This window comes from Chiloscyllium plagiosum, chromosome 1, assembly GCF_004010195.1.
Source record: "Chiloscyllium plagiosum isolate BGI_BamShark_2017 chromosome 1, ASM401019v2, whole genome shotgun sequence".
Classification (NCBI taxonomy): Eukaryota; Metazoa; Chordata; class Chondrichthyes; order Orectolobiformes; family Hemiscylliidae; genus Chiloscyllium; species Chiloscyllium plagiosum.
In genome coordinates, this window is record NC_057710.1 from 128076107 (window position 1) to 128097247 (window position 21141).

The 21141-nt window shown below is 40.8% G+C and overlaps 1 protein-coding gene across 5 annotated transcripts in view; it reads left to right on the top strand.

Annotated features, from left to right (window-relative positions):
* prdm5 (PR domain containing 5) overlaps positions 1 to 21141 on the top strand; it is a 345097-nt gene that overhangs the window by 206786 nt on the left and 117170 nt on the right. For all 5 annotated transcript variants that reach the window (XM_043696631.1, XM_043696605.1, XM_043696615.1 and 2 more), the window contains one exon: positions 19 to 112. In XM_043696631.1, coding sequence (XP_043552566.1) covers positions 19 to 112 — 94 coding nt within the window. The remainder of the gene's footprint in view (positions 1 to 18; positions 113 to 21141) is intronic.

Genomic DNA, 21141 nt, shown 5'->3' on the forward strand with positions numbered 1-21141 from the left:
TTCCCTTTTGTCTTTCAGACACATACTGGAGAGAAAGAGAAAATTTGTCCATATTGTGGCCAGAAGTTTGCTAGCAATGGAACGTTGCGTGTGCACATTCGAAGCCACACAGGTACAAATTGGCATATTTGGGGATTGTCACCCACCTTAGTTATTTTTATTTAGAGTGTGGGGTACAGTGAGCTGCCAATTTGACATAGTGGACTGTGAAATGTTCGCCTATGAGTTTGCAATACGTTCCAACGAAAAAGCATGGTTTTCAACCTTGGTTGCACTAAAATGGCAGAAATGATGATTGGAGAGGACGTGTGTTTTATTTATGCTGAGGAAAATCAGACTAATCTGTATTTGCTGCTGTCAGCTGAGGAATGAATTTCATTCTAGTGCCCTAGTAACAACAATACATCACTCTAGCTGACTAAATTTTGAAACAATTGCAGCAACTTTGATTTTTTTATTTTTCTATATATATCATAGTACAAGAGTTCTCAGTTATTTTACTTCTGAGGCTCCCTCCTACGTTACAAATATTCCATAGATCTCTACTAAAACTGAAGTATTTTTCTTGTATAAAAATAATTATACAATTAAACATGAAGGTTTATGCTTTGCTTTACTGACTAATTTGGTTCACCTTGCTGATACCTCTCACTTGGTTTAAAAACTAGCAGTAAATTCACACACAACAAGATTCCAAAGTGCTCAGAGCAAAGTGTGCAGAGGACATCGAATATCTGCAGAGCTATAGAGATAGGTTAAGACAGTGGACAAGAGTCTGGCAGATGGAGTACACTTATGTTAAATGTGAGGTAATCTATTTTGGTAGGACTAACAGCAAAATGGACTATTTTTAAAGGGTGAGTAATCGCAGCATGCTGCTGTGCTGAGGGAACTGGGTGCCCTTGTGCATGAATCATAAAATATTGGTTTGCAGGTGCAGCAGGTAATTAAGAAGGCAAATGGAATATTGTCCTTCATTGTTAGAGGAATGGAGTTTAAAAATAGGGAAGTTCTACTGCAGTGGTATAGTGTGCTGGTGAGACCAAAATATCTGGAATGCTTTGTACAGTTTTGGTCTCCTTACTTGAGAAAGAACGTACTGGCACTGAAATGGGTTCGCTAGGTTGATTCTGGCATCGAGGAGGTTGGCTTATGAGCAGAGATTGAGTAGAATGGGATTATGTTCATTGGAATGTAGAAAAATGAGGGGTAGAGTCTTACAGAAACATATAAAACAATGAAAGGAATAGACAAGATAGAAGCAGGGAAAATGTTTCCACTGGCGAGTGAAACTAGAACTAGAGGGCATAGTCTCAAAATAAGTGGGGTTAGATTTAGGATTGACTTGAAGAGAAATTCCCTGCTCAGTGAAGCAACTGAGGTGTCCTCATTGAATGTTTTTAAGGTGAAGGTAGATTTTTGAACAGTAAAGGAAGTAAGAGTTATGGTTCATGGTCAGGTAGGTAGGTCTGAGTCCATTATGAAGATCAGCCATGATCTTACTGAATGGTGGAGCAGACTTGATGGGCCTATTTCTTATGGTTTTATATTCAGTCAGCGGGATCTCCATACACATGTATCTATGTTTCAGGCTCATGTCTTTATACAATATGGTGTTTCTTTTATCGATAAACTATCCACCCCTCATGTGAGTGCTATTCCTGTAACTCAGCTCTGAGCAGCGATGCCAACAGACTGTTTGATTAGCCAGCTCTGCCATTCTTGGCTAGTATGTAACAGGCAAATCAAATGCTGAAAACAGCCAAAACACTGCGGATACTTCTTGGCCCATTAGCCCACAAACTGTTGTGCAATTTACCATTTAAACATTGTGGACAGGAGAGTGCATTCTGCTTGGGGTCCTACTGGGAAACAACCAACTGTCAATTGTCACTAACAGATCTGAGGGAGGAGAAGGCACGCGTTCTCTCTCCTGACCATCTGTAACAAGGCAACAGCACTTTAATTTACTTCTCGTTCTCGTCTTATGTTTCTCCCTATGCTGGACGTTTGGAATTTATGGATGTATGCTCCCAGCGCGTGCCAGGGATAGCACAGCATCATTGTTAATGCACTGGACACCTTCATGTAGCTGCCATTGCCAATGTGCCATTAAACCCCAGTTGAAAATCCCTGTAGTAGAATACAAGTCTGAGGAAATGTGTGGGATGATGAAATGCAAAAGTCAGAATATGCTTCATTTAACATGGGGGAGCTTAGGTTGGCTATATTTCATAGACATGTCACTACATTCAGTTAGCAACTTGCTGAAATGAAACAAAGAACTGCAGATATTGGAGATCTGAAACAAACAAAAACAGAAATTGCTGGAGAACAACACGTCTGTCAGAATTTATGGAAAGAAAACAGAGATAGCGTTTCAAGTCAAGAGTCACTGCACCCGAAACGTTAACTCTGTTATCTGTCCGCCGATGTTGCCAGAGCTTTTTCAGCGATTTCTGTTTTTGTTTGTTACAGTAAGTTGTTGGACTGCTGCTTAGCTTTGATTTGATCAAAATGAAAATGGAATATGATACTGGTTTTCTCAACTAACATTAAGGACCTGGATTATTTCTTTGTGCGAATCACTCCAGTGTGTCTCAATAAATAAATAAATAAGTTTTCTTGCATTTGTAGAAAATCTTTGCGGAACCAAAGGCCCAAATATTAATGAGAGTGCAGCCATTCAGAGAAGCCAGGCAGTACACATGATGACTTGCTTGGTCTTATTAGAGTCATAGAGATGTACAGCATGGAAGCAGACCCTTCGGTCCAACCCATCCATGCCGACCAGATATCCCAACCCAATCTAGTCCCACCTGCCAGCACCCATTCCTATTCATATACCCATCCAAATGCCTCTTAAATATTGCAATTGTACTAGCCTACAACACTTCCTCTGGCAGCTCATTCCATACACGTACCACCCTCTGTGTGGAAAAAGTTGCCCCTTAGGTCTCTTTTATATCTTTCCCCTCTCACCCTAAACCTATGCCCTCTAGCTCTGACTCCCCGACCCCAGGGAAAAGACTTTGCCTATTTACCCTATCCATGCCCCTCATAATTTTGTAAACCTCGATAAGGTCACCCCTCATCCTCCGACGCTCCAGAGAAAACAGCCCCAGCCTGTTCAGCCTCTCCCTATAGCTCAAATCCTCCAACCCTGGTAACATCTTTGTAAATCTTTTCTGAACTCTTTCAAGTTTCGCAACATCTTTCCGATAGGAAGGAGACCAGAAGTGCACGCAATATTCCAACAGTGGCCTAATCTCTGTCCTGTACAGCCACAACATGATCTCCCAACTCTTGTACTCAATAGTCTGACCAATAAAGGAAAGCATACCAAACGCCTTCTTCACTATCCTATCTACCTGCGACTCCACTTTCAAGGAGCTATGAACCAGCACTCCAAGGTCTCTTTGTTCAGCAACACTCCCTAGGATCTTTTCATTAAGTGTCTTGCTGCAGACTCTTGCCTGCCTACCTACCAGCCTGTCAGTTAGTTTCACTGTGCATTTGGGGTGTCACGGTGGCTCAATGGTTAGCACTGCTGCCTCACAGGGACCCAGATTCGATTCCAGCTTTGGGCAACTATCTGTGTGGAGTTTACACATTCTCCCTGTGTCTGCGCCGGTTTCCTCCGGGTGCTATGGTTTCCTCCCACAATCCAAAAATGTGCAGGTTAGGTGAATTGGCCATGCTAAATTGCCCATAGAGTTCAGGGATGTGTAGGTTAGGTACATTAGTCAGGGGTAAATGTTGGGTAGGTGAATAGGTCTCGATGAGTTGCTCTTCTGAGAGTTGGTGTGGACTTGTTCGGCTGAAGGTTCTGTCTCCACTTGGTAGGGATTCTATTTAAAAAATAAATCTGGTACTCAGGTATGTTCTCCATCAGCAGGAGGCAGTCAACCTGAGCCATGTCAAGTAGGGTCCTCAGTGGTTTGTTGTGGAGAAAGCCTGGGGCCAGGCTCAGCCCAAGGAGGCTGTCTTTCGGGCATCAAGAAAGGGCTATCCCTCAGTTTGTGAGGGAGAGAGGACATTCAAGACTATGATCCAGGAGGATGGGGAAAATGGAGAGGTTGTTGTTGAGATGTATCGTTGAGTCTGGGAGACTGAGGAGACTTTCATTCCTGAAGAAGGGCTTATGCCTGAAATGTCGATTCTCCTGCTCCTCGGATGCTGCCTGGAGTGTTGTGTTTTTCCAGCACCACATTTTTCAAGACTGAGGACTGTGTCCCTCCTTGTGAACAAAAAGAAACCAAACTTAATTATTGTCTTCTGGGCGCCTGCTACAGGAATTTGGGTCTCTGCAGTGTTGCCTTGCAGGGAAATTCCACGTTGGCTGTACTCAGGCCTCAAGTTGAAACTTCCGATCAGTTTCTGAGGACCTGCATCTTTCCTGCTTAAGAATAGATCAAGACAAGACAAGGCAAGCCGGAGAGGGGAGACAGCAATTGGAATAAATGGCATAACATATTTCAATATCTCCCCAATACCATAGTTGCTAATAGTCCAATTTTGACAAAAGGGCATTAGGCAAATGCTGAATGTTTCTGAAGCAAGTGTATTTTCTGGGTATCATACAAACCAAACTTCAAGAACCCAATTTTCCTCTCTTGGGATGTGACAAGAGAAGTGGTAACTTGGAGAAATAAATGGGTGGGTGGCCTTGGAGAGTTGCTTGCCTACTTTCTCAGAAAAATACAGTATTGAGAAGTACTTTCAGTCACTCTTCCAGAAGAACAATTAGATTTCACCCTGATCTCATGGTTAAAGTATTCTGTTATAAGCTTTCTCAATTGAAAATTCAAACACAAACCCTTAAGTCTGAAATGCTGTTCAAATAGAACAGCTGTAAAACCCAGTTGTAAAATAGTCATCAGTTTTCCCTAAAGCTTTTTCATGCAACCAAGACTAGGAATTATCTGGAACAATCAGATTCCAATGTTCCTTTTTATTGAACATTGATATAAATGTGCTTGACATGTAATAATGTTTGGAGTACTTAAGTTTTGAAGAATTGTGGAAAATTGTTTTATTTCAAATTTGTGAAATATCTACAGTGGTTCCTTTAAAAGAAGGAATTGAAAGTTCACTGTGGACATTAGAGATTTGTTTTAACATGGCTGGTGGCTTACACAGGCTTTTGTTTTATCTGGTTCAGCTGGAGGAAAACTTGCTAAAAACCAGCTGAGTTGGAGAATCTTCATAACAAAGTTTGTAATGCTGGGAACCATGTAATGAGGTCCTGTAGATGTTTTTATTCTGTAATTTCTGATTTGTTAGTCACAAAAAGGAAGTTTTTGAAAAAAAGACTGTCATTGTAGTTCCATGATCTTCTGGCCAGTCTCATTTTACAGCTTCATAACCTGACGTCAGTGTTTCTCAACTTGAGAGTTTTTTTTCCTCTTATTCAAGATTCCAGTCAATATCCATCTTCAATGGCTTGACTCAGTAGCCTGTTGGCCTTCCAACACCATTTCCCATTCCTCTACTCTATTCTTGATATGTTGCCACCACTGCAGAAGCTGGTAAAGTGGGGCCTCCTTCCAATTTTGTTATGGATCAAAGTTCTCGGGCTGCCATGATTAAAATCATAAGAATTCTGTTTTGTCCAAATGAAATCTACTTTATAACCATCCCTTGGGGCGAGACACGATGGGAATATTACAAATATTGTTATAATTTTTGTATGAAGATCATAAAGAGTGTACTTGTGAGAGAGGTTGTGCTGGTCTGATAGGAAGTGTTGAATAAAGACTCCCAAGACCACGCCTTGGACTCCATTGATTTCGATCCTGCGTTTCCTCGAGGGCAATTAGAGGTGTCCAATAAACGCTGCCCTTGTCACTGATTATCATAACCTATAATCATACAGAATAAAAGGAAAACAGGAAATGTTTTGCTGGCAACTGAAAATGGAAAAAAAAACTATACAGGACCTAGTAAGAAATTAGCAAAAAGCATTTTGCTAGGTTAAATATTTTGGCTGATGCAGAAAGTCAAATTTAAAACTGATATCTACAATGCTTATACACAGAGCACGAAGAAAGAAATATTGAGATGAATAGATTTGAATTATTTGATTAATAAATGTTTCTTTCGTTACGTTTAAGCATAAAGCATGTTGCCAGCCATGGGGAATTTTAGCTGTGAAGATTGGATAAGCTGAGGCTATTTTCTTTAGGCCCAGATAGATTGAATAGAGAAGATGAATCCCCTTAGCAGATCAATCAATTACTGAGGGCATAGACTTAACATATTTGACACAAGATTTAAAGGGGAATAAAGAAAAATATTTTTCGTCAAGTGGACGTTAGAAGTTTGGAACTCAGTTTCTGAAAAGGTGGTAGGAGCAGGAAACACCACTTCTCTTAGATATCTTGAAAATGCTTTTGAAGTGTCATAACCTATAGAGCCACAGACCAAGAACTGCTAAGTGGAATTTTGCCAGAAAGCTCTCATTTATTTGCCCAGACACAGTGGGTTAAATGACCTCTTCTGTGCTGTAAAGCTCCAATGTTTCTATGATCATGTAGGTTTAGCTTGCAGAGAGAAACCAGGAAATGAGGAGCCTTTGGCAGCAATAGAGTCTGCAATATTTTCCATCCAGTGGAATGTTCCATCACACGCATGTGACCCTGCCTGTCCATTGTATGTTTAACCCAGATGATCTGATATGTTTCGTACATAATGAGAGGAAAATATGCTCTGCTAACACAAAGAGAATAGGAACCATTAGCGGATGTCCCACTTGCTCCACAATGGGGGTTAGTCTGTGACTGCATGCTTGGCTGGTTGTGTATGCGTTAGACATCGGTTAGATTTTTTTTAAAGAAAGCTGGTTCCAGTGGAAAACATTGGACCACAGCACTTGTCAGAAATTATTATAGGTAACAAAGCTATAGAGGATTTTCTGTCCATTAACTTGATGTCCATTCTATACTAAGCATTAAGATTCAAAGTTCCATGTGGGGGGTAGGAATACAGAATACAGACTGGTAAAAATCCTCTTCAATCATGGTAAAATTTTTGAATGTGCTGGTTAGGCCATATGTAAAGAATTGCATTCCATTTTTGATACCAGGCTGCAAGCAAGTGTTCTTTCAGTAGAAGGGGTATAGAAATAGAGAAACAAAACTTGATAACAATTCAAAGTAGATTGGCTGTGTATTAAGGAGGACTTCAGTAAAGTGCATCAAAAGATCAAGATTTGGAGGTGCCAGTGTTGGACTGGGGTGTACAAAGTTTAAAAATCACATAACACCAGGCTATAGTCCAACAGGTTTATTTGGAAGCACTAGCTTTTGGAGCGCTGCTCCTTCATCAGGTATTTGATTAGTGAAACCACCTGATGAAGTAGCAATGCTCTGAAAGCTAGTACTTCCGATTAAACCTGTTGGACTATAACCTGGTGTTGTGTGAAAGCTCAAATGATACAAATGGGATTATTGTTTTAAAGTTTAAATCAATGGTTAACACAGTGCCTCACAGCACCGGGGACCTGGGTTCGATTCCAGCCTCGGGAGACTGCCTATGTGGAGTTTGCAGCGTGTCAGCGTGGGATTCCTCCGGGTGCTCTGGTTTCCTCCCAAGTTCAAAGATGTGCAGTTAAGTGGGTTGGCCATGCTAAATTGCCCATTGTGTCCTGGGACATGCAGACTTGGTGGGTTAGCCATGGGAAATGCAGGGTAACAGGAATAGGGTAGGGTATGGGTCTGGGTGGAATGTTCTTCGCAGGGTATGGACTTGATGGGGTGAATGGCCTGTTTCCCCACTGAAGGGATTTAATGATTCTAAGAAACCAAGATCATAAAACGGGACTGAAAGTGAGCGATAAGTACGTGAGAGTAGAAAGCTGGGAAAATAAATCTCCATCCAGCGATAAATGTTTGGCATACTCAACTGAACAATGTTAGTAGAAACAAAACAAAATATTAGGGTAGGGCCAATCAAAATTCAGTGAGATGTCATGACGAGTTAGTTATTGTGTGAAAGAAATTAATTTTGACAAGTCAAGTGGACTTCCTTTGTTTATGAGTTTTTGTATGTTGTAATATTTAGTATAAGCCAGATATAAATCAAATGATGTCATCTGTACTGTATGCACTCCATTCGGAAGCAGTCCCATCTGTGTAAACCCTTCACCTTCCCATTCTGGTATTTGATCAATTTAACTATTGGCTTTACAGTTGCCACATCATTGGTATTATGCCAATGTAAATAGGTGGACTGGTGTATAAACATATTCACAGGCTGATTTCCCTTTGTGTGTCTCAAAGGATGTCAATGTGTTGGTTGTAAGACAGTATATTAACATTCTATTCCCTGTCAGTCAGATTCACTCTCAAAGGTCTGAGTTGCTAAGCAGTATTAATTCTGGGTACACTGCAACTGATACCCACAATAGATATTCCCCAATCTCTTATGATTGTGATTCTCTAATGATGTCATGAATTCTTTGCAATCCAATTATATTTAATTGACATATTTATTTCAAAATTGATATGTAGCTCCAGTTACCTATTCAAAGTGATTATCACAGGAGTGACTTCAACATTAGAGGGCATTTTATTTTTCAAACAACACACCGGCAACCCTTTTGTTGGTTTCATTTTAATATATCAAAGTTTGCACAATATTAGTGTACATTTGCAAGATATTCTCAAAGAGGTCAGTTTTCATTTAAATTTTCGAAATGTGTTGGACCTTATAGAATGGCTCAGGCTGCTTCAGCATTTGCAAATTCAACATGTGTATTTAATCTAATTTACCTAAACTGTATCATGGCCATCAGCCGCCACCAGTTGCTGAGATGAAAGCTGTTTACGTGTCCAATATAATGTTTCTAAACAAAATGACATCAGGCACCAAAAATATGGGTGACTTCAGAAGTTCCATGTCTAATTGTGTTGCAGAAAATACGATAACAGCCTTTAACGCAGTATGGGGCCAGAGACAGAAGATTTGCTTTGTTCTGTTCAATTTTCATCCTCTTGTATTGGATACAGATCTTGTATAGTGCTCCTGGAAAGTTTTAACCGAGGATACAATATATGAATAAAACATTTGTATTTGACATAAGGCCATTTACACATCTTCTCTGTTCAGTGTGTGTTGTGTAGAACTATGATGTCTTCATCAGAAATGTCTGCTTCGTGGGCAGAACAGTCATCCAGAAACCACTTTGGTGAAGCATCCATTGCAGTTTAACCATAACCTAATGCAAAACCCCTTTTAAAAAGTACCTAGGCAGTCAGTATTTTAAAAATGATGTAAAAATTCTAATTTGGATGCGAGAACAGTACTTCTTGGAGAAAGTGAGTTAGGAGTCGATGGTTTAATTATGCCTGCCAGTCCCAAACTGTACTTCACCGTTACACATTTAAGAGGGGTGCACATTTTACATGGGCTACGTCACATAACCAGTTTAACAGCTTAAACCATGACAAAGCTCATCTGACTTCATGAAAATTGTGGGGTCTTAGAGGTGACTACCCCTTGACATAGGGATGGGTGGGTGTGCAATAGATTCTGGCCTCAGAAGCAGAGCATAGGTCACCGTGGAGGTGGCCCAGAGCCAAGATGGCCCAATTAGAAGGCTCATCTCAATGATGTCCAATTGTATTAAAGGCTGTTAGGCCTTCAAGCCCTCAACTGCTCCCCAGGCCATCTCCATACCACTCATGCCCCCCATCTCAGAACCACCATTCCAACTGACAAGTCCCCCAACTAAGCCATAACTTATAACTCACAATTATATCTATGATCTGTGACCCCCATGCCCTCAATGTTAACTAATGGCAACTTCCATGCCTATTCACTGAGTAAAGACCCTGTATAGTGCCAATGGGCAATATATTCACATTGGCATGTGTGGAGCTGTTCAGAAATTTTAAACAGTACCAAGTCACACCCCTTTTTTGGGGAAAATAAAACTGACTTTTGTACAACTGTTAACAAATAATTGTTCACAATTCCTCTGAGAGGCCACGAATCACATCTACAGGAGGTACTGATTTGACATCATGTAAACTGTAGAGGACCAGAAGATGCTTACTCTTGAATTGAGTCGGCTAGATTGGGATTGCAGATCTGTGTTATTTTTCTAAAATTCCTCAGATTCGGTATTAGTGAAAGCAATGAGGCATAGAGAGACCAGTGAACTACAGGCCAGTTAGTGTAACGTAAGTAAGAAAAATGCTGGAATCTATTATTTAAACAATCTTTGCAATGCACTTGGAAAATACTGTCTGATTAGAACAAGTCAACGTGGTTTTTGCTGAAGGAAAATCCAAAGGGCTTAAAATACATGTCATACTTTGGAGCTCTGTTGTACTAATAATTTGCATTTGGGGTGATATTTAATTTCAGTGTAATACCTTAAACCACATTCCCAGTTCCATTGCTGTGTCTGTGCTCTCGCTTATTCAAATTTTGGGGGGAAAAAGTACTGTCCAATTTCTCACTTGTTTACTAACATTTTACTGTTTTCACTAGAATTCAGAGCAGAATGTTTTTGAAAATTCTGGCAAGTGTCCGAAGACAGTGGAACTCTGGATTAAATCCTGATTTTTTTTAACTCGAGGAATAAACTGAATTTTTACAAAATAAACCACATTGCAAGGAACAGGTTGAGGGTAGCCACAGAAAAACTAAGTGTTTGCTTATATTTTCAATTTGTCTCTTGAGGCTAAAACTGATCTGTGGATTGATCACCCATTAGAGTACATTAACTTGAGTTTCATTCCCATTGATTGCTCAGGTGACAAGTCAAATGTCTCTGTTCATTTCCAAGTCAACCTTTGAGCTGTAATTCATCGAACTTCTGACTTATTTTTCTTGCTGTCAACATGTGGATTGCTTCTGCCACATCAGCTTGATTAAACATGGCCCTTTTAAGAGTCTAAAATGACAAGAAGCAGTTTGAGAGAAACCTAATTTGAGATGTTCCAATTGGCTTACATGTTCATCACTACCATAAAGACTTATTTTATAATTTTGCTTACAAATCATGAATTGCAAGGTTAATGCAATGAATTTTGGAATGTGGTGTATGTATGTGAAATAGGCTTACAAAACTTCACTTAAATGAAGGCAATTTCTTTAAAATGGTCAGATTAAACAAAGAAATACCATATGGTGTTGGATCTTGAAAAGTGGATGGTATTAAGACTGTGGAGAATGGTGAGAAAGAGAAACTGAGAGGTTTAGAAAAACTAGAGAAGGGGTAGAAAGAGATCATATAAAGTAAAACAGGAAGGAAGTGAATCAGGGAGTGGATTTAATTAAATGATCACTGACTTTGTACTATATCAATTTTCTTTACCTAGGTATTCAAAAGATAAAAAATATAAACAAAAGAACAGGAGTCAATCACAAGGCGTGAGGACTTTTAAAAATATCATGGCTTTATAAAGTTTGCTCACCTGATCCCCAAGTCCCTTAGCAGAGCTAATTGTGAATATCGTACACTGACCATCTATTGCTCTCTGGAGTGGAGTATAGAGAAGTTTTAAATCCCTCTCAGTTCAAAGTCACCAAACTCTTACTCTGAGACTGTGCCTCTACTAATTGCCTCCACTAATCCCCTCCACTAATCCTGGATTCTTGGTGTATAAGAAGCAGCCGTTAACCATCTAGGAACTAATTCCGTTATTGGCCAGGTTTCATTTGGCAAGAGCTTGGTGGATTCAGAAGGTGTTAATAATTACCTGCCTAAGGACCTCTGTAATCTGGGCTGTCCAAACTGCATTCCCCTACTCCTGAGACATCTGACCTTTCTTTCCCTAGTGTTCTTCCCCAACTAACTCCGCACTGGCCAAAAATGTAGCTGTACTGTTACTGCTTACTTACTGGGGGAAAATGGTCTTAATTAATGGCTGACCGAATTGTTGTTCAAAATCATAAATTAGAGTCAATGAAAGGACTGCTGAAGTTGAAAGGTTTTGTTGTTTCCCAGTTCCTTAGGGTTGGCTTGGTAGCTCTGTTTAAATTTTAAAACACGTGACAGAGTTCGTACTTCACTCATATTCATGGGGAGTAGGGGAGTCACTGAACAGAGGTGGAATCCTATTCCATGGAGAGATAATAGGGGCGATGTTTTCCCTCACAGGTGTGACCTGAATGACAGCGAAAATATAGCGAAAAAGAACAAATCAGATTCACAATGTCAAGAAAATATATTGTGATTTTTTTTCCCACTCAAGGCTTAAATGGCTTCAGGACCTCACAATCGAGCAGGAGCTCCCTTATTTCTTTCATTTACACCTCATTTCTAGTCGACCTCATGTTATTTCTAGGTCATTTCCAATGAACCGCTCCATCCCAGATGAAATTCCTGGCTTGTAAACCAGAGTGGGTACCTGGCAGCTGCAGCTCACTGATTGCATGTCGCTGTCATCATCCATCATGCAGAAGTCAGTGTCCCTGGATGCTCCATGGACACGATCCTCATCGACCCTTTGACTGGATTGAATGGCCAACATGTCACTGGTGGTACTATGCTGTATGAATGTAGCATTGCATAATTGTGTCGGCAGCTTATATGGCAAATACAGTGCATATGCTTCAGGCAAATGGCATGTGTGAAAATCAAAGGCAGAAATGATGCGTATGAGGGCTGAGGAGTTCCTCCAGTTAGCTTGTGCACTATTTCTGACACCCACACACTTTCACTCACTCACTCAACTTACCTGGAGATTGTTGTAGCTGAAGTCCTGAATGGGACAGCTCAATGATCCGTGATTGCTGAGACTTTCTGCACTTAAGTGGTCAGTTGCTTATGAGAGATGAATGAAGCTTAACAAATTCTTTCATCCTTTTATCTTTTGGTCTGTAAAGAGACTGCTCATGTCTCACATTTGATTTGGCTTGATTTAAGCTTTATTGTCACATGTCCTCAAGTACAGAAGTTCAGGAGTACAGTGGAAAATGTACAATGTTGCAAACACTGCACCATCTTAGGATGTAGGTTCGCGTAGTAACATAGAAAAACAAAGTTAAAAGTAAAGTATTACCATTGTTCTTAGTATAAGTAGAAAATAGGTGAGATGTAACCAGTCTGACCTAACTGGATGACTTCATGTATAACCACAAGACGCATTTCAAACAATACAAGTGAATGTATGTTTGCAGAAGTGAAAGATAATCTGCAAAGATGTACCCTCAGTAAATACCATTTTTCCTCTGCTTCCCACGATATTCAGGTATAGACCCCACATCCACAACTGGTATGGAGGGAGTTCTGTAGTTGGTTCTGTTGCCCTCAAAGACTTGGGCAGTTGTCCCAGGGGAAATTGAGCCTAGTTAGCCCAGGTGCTGAGAGAGTGCCCTGCCCAGATGCGTATTTACCCTCTCCGCTTGGACATTTGAAGGCTTTGGCATTAGAGGCAAGAAGTGGGTAAAGGAACTGGGCCTACTGGAATGTCATGAGAACAAACCTTTCAAGTGGATTATGTATATAGCCCTTCACCTATGGGTACTTGCTGGCACTATCCAGTCTCCCAAAGAGGACAAGGTACCTGGAGTGAAGCTGAAGTCCCTCACAACTTGTACTTTGTGAGAGACGCTGTGGTTACAGTGCTGGATTACAGACCCGTGTGCATATCCAGCAGCCAAGGAATGTGCTGGTCCATGGTCTCCATGGTGATCACCGGCCTTTCCTATAAACAGCCAGACACCACATTCCAGAGCTAGTAGAGTAATGATAACATTAGTGTACTTGTCCATCCCTCATTCCTGCCTAATGAGTCTCTCTGGTCAACCTGCCTGGGCCTGTCTGTGCATTTTGATGAAGTCATTAATGGCTGAAACCATTAGGTTACCTTCTCCCTGGGTCTGTGCAGGCGCCTGGTCTCTGGCAGACCTCGGAGTGTCAGCGACCTGGAGCTTTTCTTCCTCGACCAAGTAGCAGAGACCTGTCAGTAAATTCACCAGATTATGCCCCTTAGTCTAGAAAGAGCTCCCACATCTCTGAGCTGGTGGTGAGTGCAGGTGAAGGCCTTACCAGTGCATCCTCTGAGGGTTGAGTGACATCCTCCTTGGAAGTGGGGGTAGGAGTTGGAAGATCTCTACCATTAGCCTCCTCTTCACACATTCACTGTGTACTGCTCATGCCTGCATGACAGAAGAGACAGGATTAGTTTTGAAGGAGAGGTTAAAGCTTGTGCAGATGAAGGATGAGTTAAAACTAGTGGAAATGAGAGAGTAGCACAGCTCAATAAAGATTATTGGCTTGATTGGCCTTTGGAGCATTGCATACCACATGAGTGGTCATCCACTCTTCTGGCAAACATTTTCCTCATGGGCTTTGGGAAGTTGGATGTCTGCCACCCTCTCCGTCCAGTTGTGTGCTAATCCCTTTGGCAGTGAGTCAAAGGAAGTGATGGAAGAGGATAAGTGTGCAATAGTAGAGTTTGAGTGAGTGGAAGTCCTGTGAGTGTGTGGTGGCTGAGTGAAGATGGTGGCATTTAGCCTTGCAAAATGTAGAAGATCATTGAATTTTTCTGCAGTTCTGGGCTGGTGACCTGATTGCTCTCTTAGTGCACACTGATGATGTCTCGGAAACATTACATTATGACACCATTCACTGAGTCAACGCACTGAAAATCCATCCCTAATGTTCCCAAAATCACCAGAAAGATAAAAAGATTTAGTTGAACTGTCCAAAGTTCCAATTTGCATGACTGACAAACCCAGAGTCAAACAAACAATCAAGTTTCTGAACTTTACAAGAAAATAACTGGATTATGAACATATTGTCTTTAATCAGTAGCAGTTGGAAATACGAGTTGCTAACTTATAACTTTACAATTTAAACTCTATCACTTCTTAAATTCTGCCCTCACAAATAGACAGGCATATAAATATAAACTAGACATGGATGTTAAGGAAAAAAAGAGAAAAACAAATCAGGGAAATAAGTTCATTAGCACCACTCTCGACCACAAGATTCGATGAGTTGCTTTTGTGGTGATTGCAATGGGGTCAGCCAGGTGGACAACAGATATAAACAGGAGTGTCAGAGGTTCTGTTCACACCGAGAGCTGGCTCTGAGGAAGCTGGTGACTCACCCATGTAAGTAAAGGGTGACTTGGTGACCGGATAACGGTCTCAAGTTATTTCAGCTTTATATCCCTTCCTTTCAATTCCTCTCTTTGCTGTTGATAAAGATTGTTTGCATACTGACGTTTCTCGCATGCATTGGGTGAGAGTCTTTTCTACTCTCTTTAAAACCATTTTTTTTTCTCCATTGGTAGGACATTTGCAACAAAAGGTGAGTGTGAGAGAGAGAGAGTTTCTTTGCTTTCTTTTTGCAGACTAGGTAATTCACACGGCATGGTCACCCAGTCAGAAGCCAATCCGAACATTATTATCCTGCAGTTTTCCTCTAGTTCTGAAGCCAACTTCTTTGTGATGTCCGCTTTTGCTTTCATTGTTTCAGGTAAAATGCAACGTTGTGAACAAGTTGCAATGTCCTCCATTAAACATGATTTTTAACACCATCACTTTTGCACAGTCTCCTTGGTTTAAAGTAGAATCTTCCTTTCTCTTTAGTCCGCAGTTCAAACATAAAGGCATTGAAAAGTGGTGGTCTTTACAGGTAGCTGTTCTGCTTTCTTGCTGGAGAAACATGTGCCTACCAGTAAAACATCAGTAATACCAGGAAAATAAATGTACTGATCATACTGGAGCTTCATTTTAAGGTATATCAGATGAGTTCGACCAATATGTCTTTCACCAGTATTACTGGACATTTTTCTTTACTGGGAGACAAGTTGGATTAAATGTATAATTTATGATAGAGAACAAAATAAGGAAATGTTTTTCATTACTTTTTCTTATTAATTCTATTTAATTTTTTTAACCAGTGTGTTTATAGGTATATGCTTAACATGAGCCCCTCTCACCTGACTCACAACAAGTTTAATTTCCCAATAAAATGCCTATACCAAAAAGTTGCAAGCCAATAATAGTTTTAACATTCTTTTTATGATTGAGCACTTCTGCACATCTTAATAGGCACCTCGCTTATTGCCAAATTTGTCGCTAATGTAAATGGCAACAATAAGAATCAAACAATTGGAAATGGTTATAGAACATGAGTGGGCGTATGTTTTAGTCACTGTATCAAATGGTTGTGGCTGCAGTTCAAACTGAGCATGCTCTGTAACATCTATATCTATCCTTTTCGATGCAGAGACAGCCTGATCCTTTGAAGTAAACTTGTCTACCTCATGTTTATCAGTAGGTGAAGAAAAAAAAGAGAAAGAAATGAAAACAATGTGAGATTTCTGTCAGGGTAGGTCTCCAGTGTCTGTCCTGTGATCCCAACTGCCAACAAGCTGCTTGACATTATCTATATCTGCAAGAGATTAGCCTTCTCTTTGACCTGGTTTGTTGGGTATTCACAGCTGCCAGCCTCTGGGGAGTGGCTCGATCAAGCCCTGCTGTTTTGAAAGACGAATTTTAGGAAAAAAAGATGCTCTTTAATCTTTTATGTGCAGATTTTATATAATTGTTTAATAACTGGCATATGTCTTCCAAACCACTTCATCTGTAATGAGTGACCCTTTGGGGGGTGCCGGTTGGGTGAGGGGGTTGGTGGGAGACACAATTTTTTCCCCTTATGTGGAAAAAGGCAGAAACATTACCTAGAAATTAGGGCTGTTTGGGGGTAAGTGACTAAGCATATGGAAGGTTAGATCTAGATCTGGCATCTCTGCAGTCCATCAGTCAAACTCGGGCCTTTCAAATGACAATCAACAGTCATAAAGTCGACTGAAACTCAACAAAGCAACAGTTTTCTATAATTTGTTAACTGCAGAAAATTAAGCCAGCGTGTTATTCAAGCAAGTGAACTCTACCTACTGACCACTTCTCACAGATGTACAGCTGAAAAGTGGTGTGTGACCAGACACAATGTTTGCAATGCAAAAAAACAGTGGTATATTCAAGACAATACAGGACTCTTGTTACTTTGAGGAGAAATAATTTTAGAGGATATGGAGAAAGGAGGGTATTTTCTATTCTTAAATATGTATCATAAACCTGTAAACAATTCCAGATATTGAAAGACTAAGTAGTCCATTTAGATTGTCCAAATTAATTTAAGCACTTGTTTTAAACTGTCCTGTTTTCAGTTGATTTTCTTTTCATGTTGTTATTAGCGCCTATATTCACGTTTTAGCAGTGAGAGTTTCAATGTGGCGTTGTTTTGCAGTGGGTTCGCGCAGGGTTATGTGACCATTACTGATATTATGGGGCAGCCTCTTCAGCTCCCCAGCCTCTCTAATCACTGCTACCCCTCCAGTGACTGCTAACTTTCCCTCTTGCCAACCCTTCCATCCATTGCCACCCTTCCTTTGTCCCAACCCTCTCCATCGTCACCTTTGTTGCTTGCCACTTACCTCTGTACCCCTGCAACTTGAAGCTGCTCATCCTTCCTCTCAACATTCACCTCACGAGGCCTCGATCCCTGTGAAGGAAGGTGGTGAGAGTGAGGGACGTTTGCTGGTGACTGAGAAATGGCAAGCCTGAGGCTCTGGTAATGTGTGAAGCAACAGGCTGGTGGTTCTAGAAAAGAGAGAGAGAGAGAGAGAGACTGCGAGCCGGAGGCTTGGTGAACAAACAAAGCAACAAACTGGAGCTATGTGGAAAAGTGTCAGCTTACTTCTTTTATGTTTTGGAATTTGTTTTCAGTATCAGTTTATCTCCAAATACAGGAATTTAACAACGTATTTTAGCTCGCAGAATCTGATGTATTTTTCTGAACAATTAACGTCTACAGAATCTGACAACTTTTGCATTTGTTATATTGGAGAAATCTGATCCACCTAATGTTGTTTCATTTAAAGTTGTCATTTTCGGAAAGGTAACCACAAAATTTTGGAATGCCTAAAACAGAGCAATGCACACCCTCAGGATCATGAAATCTCCTGTTGGTGGCGGGAATCTAGATTAAAATGCAGGTCAGGTAAGCAGGAGGGATAAAAAGAACTTGCAAAATTCCTGTAGATCTTTAAATCGGAAAGTATTCCTGAAGAACGCATTGGCCCTGTTTTATATGATAGTGTGCTTACCTCCTCCGCAAAATGGTTTTTGACTCGGCCGAAAACAAGCCTAGCTTTGCCTTAAACGAATGCAGTGAATGACTATTTACTGAACGAGCTGGCAACTTATTTCAACGGGTTCACTGAGAGCAAGAAAGGTCCAACATTCAACAGCTCTGCATTTACATAACTCCATCCAGTTTTTTAAAAAAATTGGTTCATATTGTATTAACATCACCTCCTCACTTCATTTATTTCATAAATCAACAAAACCAGTCCTGGGGTGACATTTTTCTAAAACATAGTCAGCAAACACTCGGAGACTAACTCAGTAACAAACTCATTTTAAACTGGGAATTGCATTTTGAGCACTCCGCTCTTCCTAAATACACGATTACTCCCCCACCGTGGCAAGAAGCAGAAACTGGAGGCTGTATTCTAAATGAGGCTTAATCGAGATTTAGTGCAAGGACAAAATGCCCTTGCTTTCTTTGTAGCAAGCTGGCTTCCCAATACAAACTAAAATGCAGTTTTCTTTAGCAACAGCTTCATGGCTTTGCCATTGACCTTTAACACTCAGAGCTTTATCTTTCACCATTGGCCTCAATGTCTGTAGATTTAATAAATTTCAATTCATCTGAGACTCAGTCACCTTTAGCCCAATATAACTTTGCATTTGCTGACCTACACTGGCTTTCTGCTCAGCGATGACATAATTTTAAAAGTACAGTTGTTCAAGTCCCTCTATAGTCTTGCAGATCTTTATCTCCAATATATTGTAAAATCTTCTGACATCTCTGTACTCCTCCAATTCTGCACTCTTGTGCATCTCCAGTTTTCATTGATTGCCATGACTTCAGCAGTCACACCCGCAGCACTGTTATCTGAGCAATCCTCACCACTGACCACGTGTTGTATGAGGCTCTCTATACCATTGGTCATGCTGGGGTAGGACTTTGCTGCCACCATGCTGTTATAGGGGAAGAGCTGATAGGGCACACCTGGTCTGGTGTGATAGAACAAGACCACTTGGTCGTTGATCAAGGAGACATTTTTGATTTAAATAAGATGATAACAACTAAGCACAAGTTATACAGGTATGTTGGACATTTTTACAGAGAGTGTGAGGAAAACCTGGATGGTAGTCTTCCTCCTTTTATATCCTAAGGCTGCTGTCTCATCGAGTTTGTATAATATCATCAACATGGGCTGAGCTAAAATTTTAACCTTTTCAGATTGCTTACACTTTTCTACAACATTTCATTCCTATTGCTCGTAGCCTCACTACCTCTGTCTCTTCCCTTGGTTTACTCCTTAATTTGTTTCCCTTTAGTGAATCATCTGCCCTAACAGCACTACATATGGTTTGGTATCAAATTTAGTTTTGTTAATTAATTCTTTGAAGTGTCAGGGGACACTTTACAACAGTAAAGGCCCATGTAAGTACAAGTTATTGTGATATTTTATACATATTGTTATGAGAAAGTGAGGACTGCAGATGCTGGAGACCAGAGTTGAAAAGTGTGTTGCTGGAAAAGCGCAGGGGGAAATGAGGAAGCTGGAGAAATCTACATTCATCCCGTGTGGTTGGAGAGTTCCTAGGCGGCAGATGAGGCCCTCTTCCTCCAGGTGTCGTGTGGCCAGGGTTTGGCGATGGAGGAGGCCAAGGACCTGCATGTCCTTGGCGGAGTGGGAGGGGGAGTTAAAGTGCTCAGCCACGGGGCGGTTGGGTTGGTTTGTGCGGGTGTCCCAGAGGTGTTCCCTGAAACGTTCCACAATTAGGCGGCCTGTCTCCCTAATGTAGAGGAGACCACATCGAGTGCAGCAGATACAGTAAATGATGTGTGTGGAGGTGCAGGTGAATTTGCGACGGATATGGAAGGATCCATTGGTTAAAAAATTGTACTTACTTTCTTTGATGTTCGATATGGTTATTAAAAAATTGTACTTACTTTCTTTGATGTAAACCTATTGTTATGTTTAGAATTAGGCTGACACACATGCAAAACACTATACTTCCCAAAGTTGAACATCATTTCTCAAGCATGGACCTGTTTTCCTAGCACTGATGTATCCCTTCAGATCATCCACAAATGTAGTCCGATTTGCAGATGATACTAAAATATGCAAGAAAGTAAGTAACAATAATGAAAGAAGACATTTATAAATAGATACAGATAAGTTCGGTGAAAGGACCAAAAATCGACAGATGGAGTTTAATGTGGATAAGTGTGAAGTTTTCCATTTTGTTTGGCAGAATAAAAAGGGAATTTATTACAGACAATAAAAGCAGAAATTACTGGAAAAGCTCAGCAGGTCTGGTAGCATCTGTGGAAAGAAACCAGAGTCAGTGTTTTGGGTCTCGTGTCCTTTCCCAGAACTGATAGTGATTAAGAGAAAGTTGGTTTTTAATGCAGAAGATGGGGTAGGGGAGGGGGTAAGGAGTAAATGATAGATGAAGATAGAGTCCAAAGAGAAAGAAGAACGGTTGGACAGACAAAGGAGTGGATAACAGCCAGCCTAGGAGAATGAATAGCTCCTAACAGGGACTGTTAGTGGCTAGCATTAGATTTGTGTGTAATAGCAGACCATGTGATTACAAAGTCAAGATTAGAGTGGTGCTGGAAAAGCACAGCCGGTCAGGCAGCATCCGAGGAGTAGGAAAATCGTCGTTTCGGGCAAAAGCCCTCTGTCAACCATGTAATTACAAATCCTGGTGTGTGGGGACACATTGAGTCATAGAGATGTACAGCATGGAATAAGACCCTTCGGTCCAACCCATCCATGCAGACCAGATATCCCATCCCAACCCAATCTAGTCTCACCGGCCCATATCCCTCCAAACCCTTCCTATTCATATACCCATCCAAATGCCGCTTAAATGTTGTAATTGTGCCAGCCTCCACCATTTCCTCTGGCAGCTCAATCCATACACGTACCACCCTCTGTGTGAAAGAGTTGCCCCTTAGGTCTCTTTTATATCTTTCCCCTCTCACCCTAAACCTAAGCCCTCTAGTTCTGGATTCCCCGACCCCAGGGAAAAGACTTTGCCTATTTATCCTATCCATGCCCCTCATAATTTTGTAAA